The 11,933-nt window shown below is 45.5% G+C and overlaps 1 protein-coding gene across 1 annotated transcript in view; it reads right to left on the reverse strand.

Annotated features, from left to right (window-relative positions):
* The window catches only part of FRMD4B (FERM domain containing 4B), a 122,097-nt gene that overhangs the window by 37,062 nt on the left and 73,102 nt on the right, over nucleotides 1-11,933 (reverse strand). The window contains exons 7-8 of the mRNA XM_014542553.1: nucleotides 4,576-4,659; nucleotides 3,006-3,071 (exon numbers count right to left, since the gene is read on the reverse strand). Coding sequence (XP_014398039.1) covers nucleotides 3,006-3,071; nucleotides 4,576-4,659 — 150 coding nt within the window. The remainder of the gene's footprint in view (nucleotides 1-3,005; nucleotides 3,072-4,575; nucleotides 4,660-11,933) is intronic.

An 11,933-nucleotide genomic window follows, 5' to 3' on the forward strand; every position in this document is an offset into this window, starting at 1 on the left:
TACTCCCCCCACCCCAAGTAAAAATTAGAGCAACAGTGCTAACATTGCTATTTTTAATTCAACAAGCATTTATTGTGTACCTCGAAGGCTTTATGGAGTGGACTAAATTGTGTAAGACTGCCTTCAGCCTACAAAGAATTGAGGTTCCAGTTTGATGGAACTTGTTAATGGCATTTGAAGATTAATTGCTCTGGACTTTGTAACCAATAATTTGGTGATTTAAAAAAATATATATTTTATTGATTTTTTACAGAGAGGAAGGGAGAGAGATAGAGAGTTAGAAACATCAATGAGAGAGAAACATCGATCAGCTGCCTCCTGCACACCCCCCACTGGGGATGTGCCTGCAACCAAGGTACATGCCCTTGACTGGAATTGAACCTGGGACCCTTCAGTCCGCAGGCCAACGCTCTATCCACTAAGCCAAACTGGTCAGGGCAATTTGGTGATTTTTAAAAGCAAATAGCCTACATGTAAATGAACATAAGCGGTTAGGTAAATGTGCCAAGGTCATGCAGCAATTACACTGCACAGCCAGGATTCTAGCAAATCAAGCCCAATTTTATAGACTAGAGCAGGGGTGGGGAACCTTTTTCCTGCCAAGGGCCACGTGGATATTTATAACATCATTCACCAGCCATACAAAATTATCAACTTAGAAATTCGCCTGCTAGCCCTAGCCAGTTTGGCTCAGTAGATAGAGTGTCAGCCCTGGGACTGAGGGGTCCCGGGTTCAATTACGGTCAAGGGCACATACCTTGGTTGCAGGCTCGATCCCCAACCCCCGACATGCGGGAGGCAACCAATCAATGTGTCTCTCTCACATTGATGTTTCTCTCTCTGTCTCTCCCTCTCCCTTCCACTCGCTCTAAAAAACCAATGGAATAATATCCCCGGGTGAGGATTAACAACAACAACAACAAAAAGAAAATTAGCCTGCTAAATCTGGTCAAACATTTAATTAACTCAGCCCTAAGGCCTTGGTGGGGCCAGACCAAATGATTCTTCGGGCCTCACACGGCTCACAGGCTGGACGTTCCCCACCTCTGGTCCAGAGCCTTAACTACCAAGTTAGACAGTCTCTTATTTGGAGCCACAGAGATAATGACCACGGGAAATAAAATGACTCTGCATTTAAACAAGGAGACTTCATAATATTCTAACCTAAAATCCCTCAGGGACACTGTTGCTCCTGTATTTCTTTCTTTCTTTATTTCATTTCAGAAAATTGGCACAATGACTTAAGATGTCAAGGATTCAACTTCAGAACCACTAACTTCTGATTTTCACCTTGAAGATCACAGAAAGTGTGTTATGATAAAAAGGAGATTAATATGGCCCTGGCCAGGGAGCTCAGTTGGTTAGTGTCTTCCTGATACACCAAGGTTGCTAGTTTAATACCCAGTCAGGGCACATACAAGAATGAACCAATGAATGCATAAAAACGTGGAACAACAAATTAATGTTTCTCTCTCTCTCACTCTCAAATCAATTAAAACAAAACAAAACAAAACAACAACAGAGATTACTGTAAGATGTAGGGATACAGGGGAAATTTCAGTTCTCACATGCCCTGACCTATAGTCAGTAGTGTTTTGTTTTTTAAACTTCTATGGCCATAAAAGTTATTGCAATTACTATACCAAAAATGCAACATTAGTTTTTATAATTATAAATTTAGCTCTTATAATTCTAAAATTTTAATGTAGCTTGTGAACGATTTTTTTTTTTTGAGAGAGAGAAACAATGTTGATTTGTTGTTCCATCTATCTTTACATTCATTGGTTGATTCTTTTTTTTTTTTATTAATCCTCACCTGAGGATATTTTTTCTATTGCCTTTTTTAGAGAAAGTGGAAGGGAAGGAGGGAGGGAGGGAGGGAGGGAGAGAGAGAGAGAGAGGGAGAGAGAGAGAGAGAGAGAGAGAAACATCAATGTGAAAGAGACACATCCATTGGTTGCCTCAGCCCTGACTGGGGCCAGGGATGGAACCCACAACCCAGGTATGGGGAATCAAACCTGAGAGCCTTTGGTCCACAAGCTCTAATCACTGAGCAGCTGGCCAGGGCCATTGGTTGATTCTTCTATGTGCCCTGACTGGGGATTGAACCTTGCAACCTTGGCATATCAGGATGACACTCTTACCAACTGAGCTACCCAGCCAGGGCCCCTTGTGAACTAGTCTTAATAAATGGATGGTAACTCTAAGAGTGGAAAGTGCAGAAATATATCAATATGGCCTTTCTCAGTAGCATGAAGAAACAGATTATCTAACACCAGCACTGTGTGTTCCACTGGAAGTAGGGTCACAAACCTGGCAACCAAACATGGCCTCCAGACAGGGTTTGTTAGGCTCACGTTGCATTAAAATTTTCTTAAAATTACTTTGCAATGTTTAAAATGGGATTTAAAAACCAGAAGCTCCGCCGAAACCGGTTTGGCTCAGTGGATAGAGCGTCGGCCTGCGGACTGAAGGGTCCCGGGTTCGATTCCGGTCAAGAGCATGTGCCTGGGTTGCGGGCACATCCCCAGTGGGAGATGTGCAGGAGGCAGCTGATTGATGTTTCTCTCCCATCGATGTTTCTAGCTCTCTATCTCTCTCCCTTCCTCTCTGTAAAAAATCAATAAAATATATTAAAAAAAAAAAAACAACCAGAAGCTCCAGCTTTTCTGGAAAATATCAGATCTGGTAACACTATGCATGAGTTCTGAAGCTGAGTAGCTTTGCCCAGGGCAAAAGCTCCCCGGTTCACAAGGTCCCCACCGTTCCTTATCGCCCCACACTTGGCCTATATTTCTCAGCTTTTTACCTGCCTGACACTGATAGCATCTGAACTGATGACACAAATGTGGAACGAGCCAAGACATTTTATAATTCATGGTAAGGTATTTGTAATCAGATGAGGACAATATACACACAAACTACACAACAGAAATCGTGCCAGAGGCTTCTGTAAACGGAAGACATTCACTGATATCTCAGCCAGAGGAAAGATGGATACTTACTGAACCACAGCTTGACCCCGGGTCAGACCTCTGGTTTTCAAATAATGCTCAATGACCCTGTCCTCACTGCAAAACAAGGAGACGGCGACGCGTGACTATGTGAGACACAGACTCCTTACAAGCCCTCCGGGTGGCTGCTTGAGGAACTCCAGAGGGAAGGCCTTCCCGACTGGCTGGGAGAGAAGCTGGGGACGTTTCTGTAGACGTAGGTTCCTGGAGGATTCAAACCTCAGGCATTTGACTACCTTGTCATGATTTTTTAACTTATATTTTATACAATGTATTCATATAACTTAATAAAATATATTATTAACATTAATATTAATATATAATATATTCATATAATTTATTGTTTTTAAAACTTAATTTATTAGAAAAAGAAACATAATATCAATTTATCAAAAATGAAAAAACTAGTATCTGTTGTCATACCTGAGTGAAATAAAATAAATACAAAATAGTGTTAGTAAAGAGAGCTCAATGGGTGTTAGGTATTCAAGACAGTTTCCTTACATTATTCAGAGAGATTTACAAAGAATTATAACTGCTTCTGAGTCCATGTTCAATCTAAAATACTCTATTGTCACTACTTGGGACACAGTGTTTTGGGAGAAAATACTTCATTATTGTCTTGGATGAAACGTTGACCTAACTGGGGAGAAACAGGCTGAAGCCCAGCAACCTTGGACATCATTCAGCTATTGTGTCCTACTTTCAGGCAGGCAGCTTTTCAGCCAGACTTCAAGTGGAAGCTAGGAGAGTACATGTTTTTATCTCTCTGCATCTGGTAATCAATAGCCATTGGTCTTTTTAATTTCTTTCCTAAAAAACTATTACTTAATGACGATTCATTTAGAAGGTTCCAGACTGAGGATGCGATGCAGCCTCAGTACTCACGTTCACTGCTTATTTGGAAACTGTGTTGCAGCTTTCCTACTAATGCTATTAATGTTGAATATTTAACTTGTAATCAGTTTTTAGTGGAAAAGAAAACCATCTTTAGGATTTGGAGCCTTCAACCAAGAAAAATATAGTTACAGGTAATGGATGTAAGTAATTCAAAGGGGAAAAAAGGTACTTTTATAGAAGAAATGTTATGTGAAAAATGGGTACTATGGATTCATTAAAATACAACCAAATAAAGTAATTCAAAATATACATTGGTTTCTGGCCACAGAGGAAACTATTTCTGGTTATTAAGAAAACCTCTGTTCAGGGCACTCTGCATTTTATGGCACTTCCCCGGCTCCTGGCCAGACGCAGGCCAGGCCGTGTTACCCACCCACCAGCACTGTGCTCACCAACGCTCCCTCGCAGGCCCTTCCTCACTCAGCAAGATGGCACGCAGCCGGCTGCTCTTGACAAGTGACTCCCATCTTGGTACAAGGATTTCCAGGGACTGTGCGAAGATCCTTTCACTGAAAGGATCACCGTCTACTTATGGTGACTCTGACACATTGATGGGCAATTTGATATTGTCTTCACTTATATTTCTTTTAATCCCCTGAAAAGCCTGCTGTACTCGTGGAGCTGTGATAGGCGGGTCACCTGCTGCCTTGCTCTGCCTTACCAGTAAGCAAGGGACGGGTGCTCCTGAAGAGTTCTGGTTGGAAAGGCTGAGAGTGTCCTTAAATCTTTCCTGGCATTTTCATCACTAAAAAGAAAAGTAATACAGTAATGTCAGTCATGGTTACTGACACTATTATCCAAGCTAATAACCAGATGAAACCTGAAAAATAGCTACAGCACATTGGGCTCCATCAAAATGTTGTCCACACACACAAGACGCTGGTCTCTAACCAGAGCTAGCCCTTAACTTGACAACCCCCACGTCATTTGATATTATAAAGTTTAAAAAGATGAAAAAATTTAAATAATCATATTAAGTTACCTTGACCCCATCTTCCTTATTCTCCCCATAAACTTGTAGCTGTTTTCACTATATATTTCCTGTATGCATCTCTATTATTACATAATTATTATTATACTAGAGGTCTGATGCACGAAATTCATGCAAGGGGCTTGGCCCTAGCAGCCCCGGCTGCCTCAGCCCTGCCCCGAGGCCCTGCGCCCCGCCCCTGCCCACTGGTCGTCTGGAAGGTCATTCTGGAAGGTCGTTCCAGAAGGTCGGTGTGCCATTTGGTCTAATTAGCATATTAGCTCTTTATTATACAGGATTGTGCACATTTCATATTCTATTTTTATAAAGCATTTTTCCAGTTTTGTTAAATACGTTCTCCACCTTTCTATAGTAGCCTCATAATTATCTTTAGTGGATACATAATATTCACCATGTTGCAATACTGGTTATCATAAAACCATTCACATAGTATCGCTCATTTTTCATGTTACCGGTAGATATTGCAATAAAAAGGTTTATGTAGACTTTACATTAGATATCATTGCAATAAAAAGATTTAGGTAGACCTTCTGTTATTTTCTCATAACTCTAAAATTTACCTTCACACCCGCACCTGTACAACGAGGGTAATAATAGTACGTACTGCAAGGGAAGAGCTGTGAGGAGAAATCACTGGAATAGGTGACTTGAAAATGTGTTTCCACGGAAACCCAGGGCATCGCTGAGATTGCACCAAGTGAACTGAAATGCACCCCATGCAAGGTCAGCTGTTATCTAATGATTTAAAATGGCAAAATTCTGCTTATCCAGAGAGAAGGGTGTGGTGCCATGGGATTTCACCGAAGGGAGAGCAGGGAGAGCTGGTTGGGCCTGCACTGTATGAGGGCAAATGCTCTCTACTGCCCCAGCCACTCAAGGAGGTAGTCTAGGAGGAGCAGCATTGCGCTCCAGGGCCTGTCAGAGCCCAGGACAAGTCCCTAAGCAGCTACTCAAAATCCTGAGCAAACTAGTGCTCCCCAGCTGAGGATGAGGAACTCCCTCCTTCCCACCGCGTTGTACGTTTGTATTCTGTGGAGAGTTGCGGAGCCGGGCACCATGCGATGCACTCGGGGGGGGGTGGGGGGGCGGTTTCTACCTCACATGCGTCTCATCACAGCTCTTCCCAAGCAGTAGGGACTATTGTTACCTCGCTGTGCAGGTGCGAGTGTGAGGGTCAGAGAGGTAAGCCCCTTGCTCAGTGTCTCACAGCGGCTATGTGCATGAAGAGGCCAGAAGGCAAAGCCAGTCTGTTTGGCTCTGAAGGCCAAGACCAGAACCAATCTATTCTTTTTTCTTTTTTTTTTTTAAATATATTTTATTGATTTTTTACAGAGAGGAAGGGAGAGAGATAGAGAGTTAGAAACATTGATGAGAGAGAAACATCGATCAGCTGCCTCCCACACACCCCCTACTGGGGATGTGCCCGCAACCCAGGTACATGCCCTTGACCGGAATCAAATCTGGGACCCTTCAGTCCGCAGGCCAACGCTCTATCCACTGAGCCAAACCGGTTTTGGCCAGAACCAATCTATTCTAATCCCCGATTCCCTGACAGACCCCAAAGCGGGTCCTAGAGCGCCGGCCGCCATAAACATCCTCCTCTCCTGCAAGGCATAGTCACCCTCACTCCTAATTACAAATGAAAATGCAGAACCCATTAGCTTTACATTCCATCACTGAGGCATTTACATTAGCTCCCCTGGGGTTTGCCCCAACGTGAATCATGATAGTGAAAGCGATGAACCCCCAACTGGAGGAGCACACACTGAACCCCTCACCCCGCCCCCAAGCACTCCCTGCCCCGGAAGCACTCATTCAACACTCATACACCCACTGGTACAGGGGACAGGGGACGGAACCAAGCACGGCCTGCGGACAGGTCTGCCTGGCCCACACTGTGCTGAGCTGAATTAGGAAGTCACGTGGTCACTCTTGTCACGTGGTCAGGTTTGGGGTAAGTGATTCTCCTCTGTCTACAGAAGCTAGTTTTCTGATTCTGGTTTCCAAGCTTCTTGACCATGCCCAGGGCAACCAAGGAACCCACTGAGCAAACTGTCCCTAGACTTCCCGTCTTTCAGTGGGAACACAGTCGAGTGTCACCTGGCTGGGAGACACCATGCTCTGCACCTGCCAACATTTCCTTTCAAAACCAGGTTCGTGGCCCTTCCTACAGGTGAGAGATCCGGCTTCACAAATTGCTGCAGGAAATAAAGTCCCTTGGCTCCTGTTTTTACAGAAGATCAATCTCTCCATTCACTGAAATCTGAGCAGTATGGCCGACCCACAATGACAATCTTGGGAAACTGGTTTGGGCTTCCTGAAAACCAAAATATATCACAATCCAATGTATTCCTATTAAAGGTCACCTGTCAACTCCCAGTAATGGTATTTATTTTTCTCAATCATTTCTTTTATGCTCTGTACTTCAAAGAAGTTGCCTTGTCAGTTTTTTATGGGGGGTAAATACCTGAATATGTTCTAAAATGGTAGCAGAAGGACAACTCTTTTCTGTTAATCATCACCACAAGTCACATGTGTGTTTTCGTCTGGGTCCGCGGGAACTTTATCAGCCCAGCACTCACTCATTCTTTGTATTTAGTTACTTTTGTAGCAATCAAGACCTCACTATAGGAGGAGCTGCTTTTTACCATAAGTTCACTTATTCACTTAGCAAGTATGTAGTAAGTGTATGCACGCCTATCTAGCATGTGGAAGCCAGTGTCATGTGATGAAGTCACCACTTTCTCTAACCTCACTGGCCAGAAGGACACGGCTATCCCTGATTGCAAGGGACACAGGATATGTAGTCTTTATTTGAGGCACCACAGGGCTAACTGAAAATTCTACTAATATGGGAGAAAGGGATTTTAGATACTGGGGAACAACAACCAGACTCCATAGCTGGCAAGGAGCCACCACTCAGATCCAGGAAATCGTTGCTGTGTGCGAATGTGGATCCACTGCTGACTGCATATTTAAAAAAAAAATAAGGCAAAAACCCAGAGCTTTATGTAAGACTAGAGGCCCGGTGCACGAATTCGTGCACAGGTGGGGTCCCTAGGCCTGGCCAGCAATCAAAGCACAAGAATCTGGTGTAGAAGGGCAGGTCCTAGCTGACCTCTGGGCCCTGGGCAGCACCTGGGCCTCTGGGCCCCTGTGCACCCCCCTCCGCCTGAGTCACGGCGCCCGAGTCCCCACATGGAGATGTGGTGAGCGTGGCTGGACGCCGTGGGCCGGGGCACAGTTTGGGCCTCTGGGACGCACAGTGGCACCGCATGGAAGCTGGGAGGACAGGGCGGTCTCTCCTGGCTGGCCTCACAGACCAGCTCCTGCACAAACCCACGGGAGCCCGACTGACCCCTGTGGTCCCAGCAGCTGCAGCCTGGCTCATCCAAAAGCCCATTGGGGCCGGCAGCACCTCATCTGCTGCCCTGCTGCCAGACCTCATCACCAACACCTGCCATGTTCCGTGCCGCCCCCTGGTGGTCAGCTCATGTCCACCGGGACAATTTACATATTAGGCTTTTATTATATAGGCTATCTGAATTATAAAATATTGTCTCAACTAAAAAACAAACCAAACCTCTCCCCATCCAAAAGAAACCCCACAAAAAAACCCAAACCTAAAACATTGCTCAGACCATATGAAAAACACCAGCAGACCACCACTATCACTTTGCAATTTCTGACATAAACTCTTAGTAAAGAAGGGATGGAGAGAGGCCTTCTTGGCTTATCTACTTGGTTTCTAGTTTTAGAAAATTTACTAACAGTCTCAAATTGTCAGCAGTACATGAATAAAAGAGACACAAATAATTTTGACAAATGTGAAATCAAGACCATCCCAAATTATTTCATTCTCAGCAAATAACACAACTTTATTTCTTTGTATCAGAAAAAGGTTCCTATTATTCCTCCGAACCTGGCTATTTGTGCTATTACAAGACAGACTTTCCCTATGAATATAAAACATTACTTTCCTATAAGAACCCATTCAGTAACCCATTTCAAACAAGCCACCATGGATATTGAAGAACTGAGCTGTGGACACAGATACAATCCTAAAAGGGAGAGCTCCAACAGAATCCAAAGACGGGTGTAATGAGCAGCCTGCCAGGAAAACCGGTTAACCCTCCCAACAAGCAGTGTACAGAAGGAAAAGCCAAATGGCCGACAGGCAGAAGCCAGTCTTCCGCCTCCTAAGAACACAGGAAAACGCACACAAACCCTCCGTGATCACCATTACACACCCGACCATCAAACGTGCAAAGCTCTGCCGATACCTAGTTCACATGAAGATGGGCAAGAGGAACTCGCACCCATTGCTAGTGGGTAGGGCAACGGGTGTGGTCATTGTGGAAACCTGCATTCCCTGGGACCAGGGATCCTTCCCTATGGATACTCCTCTGAGAAATTTACACAAAAGAGCGAGGTTTATAGCAGCATTGTCCACCATGAGACAAATCCAAGAAACAACCCAAATATCCCCTAACAGTGGAAACATTGCAGTGTGACCACATCACGGAGGAGCTTCACACAGCAAAGACGCAAGAGCCAAAATACCACACACATCACAATGCCATGCACACAACGTTCCGAAACAAGCAGAACGAACCTGCAGAGGAGGCATAGGTGATACACGTAGGAAGCAAAACCGGAAATATGTGCCATAGAGTCAGCACCTCTGGGGAAGGAGGGTTTTATTGTGGGGGGTGGAGGGGAGGGCGCAGTACACAATGAAGTGAATGGGGTCTTGGCAACGTGGACGAAACGGGGCCACGTGCTCCCTGACAGGCTCAGGGGAGGCCTGTGTAGTGGCCGCACAAACCCAGAGACCTACAGTAACCTCAAAGGATGGTCGGAAATGAAAACTTTTCAACTAAAAGCAGTTTATGGTAGGTAGTCATGTCCTAGGCAGGCATCTTCCCTGACAAAGGTCAATCTTTAGCTTAACTGAGCCTGTCCATTGTCTTTTTGAATCTACGATAACATGTCTGAAATGTCAAAGTAATTTTCCTTTTTCCCCCCGACCCTCAAAGCACAGGCACCCCTGTGGAGACCACAAATCCCCTCCTTGCTATTGAGTTAATTGTTGACTGTGAACTATCCTGTACCCACCTGTGTAAAAGAAGCATGTGTCTATCATTTTACTTTTTATCCAATTCCCAGAGGTTACCCCACTTTGCTTTCTCCCACCTCACTAATCTATCACCAGTGGATTTCATGGAACCCACCTACGCCTCCTTTTTTTTTTTTAATCCTCACCCAAGGATATTTTTCCATAGATTTTCAGAGAGTGGAAGGGAGGAGGAGAGACAGAGAGAGAGAAACACCGATGTGAGAGAGACACATCAATTAGTTGCCTCCAGCACGTGCCCCAGACTGGGGCTAGGGACTGAGCCTGCAACTGAGGTATGTGCCCTTGACCAGAATCGAACCTGGGACCCTCAGTCCCACACTAACCACTGAGCTAAACTGGCTAGGGCTATCTCTCCTATTTTGATTTTAATGTATAAAATAAGGTGCAAAATTGCCATTCTCCAGAGCATTATCTCAATCTGTGGAGATTTTGCTTCCTGGCAACTGTCAACGGTTTGGCTCAAATAAACTCATAAAAATGCTTTATAGGTCTGAACGTTTCTTACGTTGACAGCAACGTTCCTCACTGGGTGTACTTATGTGCCCGTGCATTACCCAATTTGTCCCTTACACTCTACATACAAGTTTTATGCATTCTTCTGTGTGACATACATAAGTCACACAGAAACCCCGATCGCATCTGGCTGTGGGTGCAGTGAGGTGCTGGAAACACTGCACATTATTCTAAAGTTAATCCCGGCATTTGCACTGTTTAGGACCAAGCAGGATTCCACATTTGAGTGACAGACAGTAGCTGAGTGTTCATTTGTTCGCCCTTGGAAGAACCTGGCTGGGGAATTTGCCTGGAGCCTGAGGCCACGTGGATCCACTGAGCCCCCAGGGGCAGAAAGGGGGCTGGGCTTCCATGACTCAGATCCATCAGGAACCCAGAGGGAGGGCCTGACAGTGGCTGGGAGGTGAGCAGGCCCTGGTGGGGATGTCTCCGCCTTTCCCCAGCAGTAAATGCACTCGCCCTGTCTGAACATTCTTGACTCTAATGGCAGTGGAAGTGCTATTTTAAAGATGCACTTGACCAGAATTGCCAAGAGGGTCTGATTGCTCCAGGTCCTCACCAGAGAGAATTAAACACTTGCTCCTGCTCAGTAACCAGACCAGAAACTGCTGTTCTTCATCATTTCAGCAGGAATTCAGCTGTCACACGAAGAACGTGCTTTTATCTGGTTGCATTTTATCTGATTAGACCCACCCTCTCCCCGCTCAGGTTCTGACAGCTTTCTGGCGGCAACGGCCCAGGACCCACATCCAGCCGCTGCACCCACGTTTCGGGCCGTGATTCCTTTCGGTGTTCTCAAGCCCCCTCGCATGGCCGGCTGTTTTTCTTTACTGACCTCAAAAGCCCTGGAGGCATGTGCCAACCTCACTCATTGTTGAGAAAGCCACATGGTTGGCAAAGCCGAGGCCACCCCTGTGTGTGTTGGAACCCTTGGAAGGAGACAGCCACTCCCAGCAAATGCGTGCACCTGTTTGTGGCTATTTGGGTGTGCAGGAGGCAGCCGATCAATGATTCTCTCTCATCATTGATGTTTCTCTCTCTCCCTCTCCCTTCCTCTCTGAAATCAATAAAAACGTATTTTTAAAAAACCCATTTCTCTCAGTTGTCTGGGAATGTGGCCTTCGTTTATTACCTCCTTGACCTAACAGCTATGGAGTTCTAACAGTCAATGTCTCTCTACTCATTCCTAGGGGTTCCTGATGCCCAACTTTGTATACTGACAAAAAAATCCACAGTAAGCTCCCAACCGGACCAGTGCCTGTTACAGGGTCCCCGGCCCGGGACAAAGGGAGGGGGGGAGGAGGGAACGAGCTGTCATCCCACTCAGCCCAGCGGGGGCGGAGCGCGGGGGCGCCCATCCACGCCGCACCGAGAG

Source organism: Myotis brandtii, unplaced genomic scaffold, assembly GCF_000412655.1.
Source record: "Myotis brandtii unplaced genomic scaffold, ASM41265v1 scaffold1080, whole genome shotgun sequence".
NCBI lineage: Eukaryota > Metazoa > Chordata > Mammalia > Chiroptera > Vespertilionidae > Myotis > Myotis brandtii.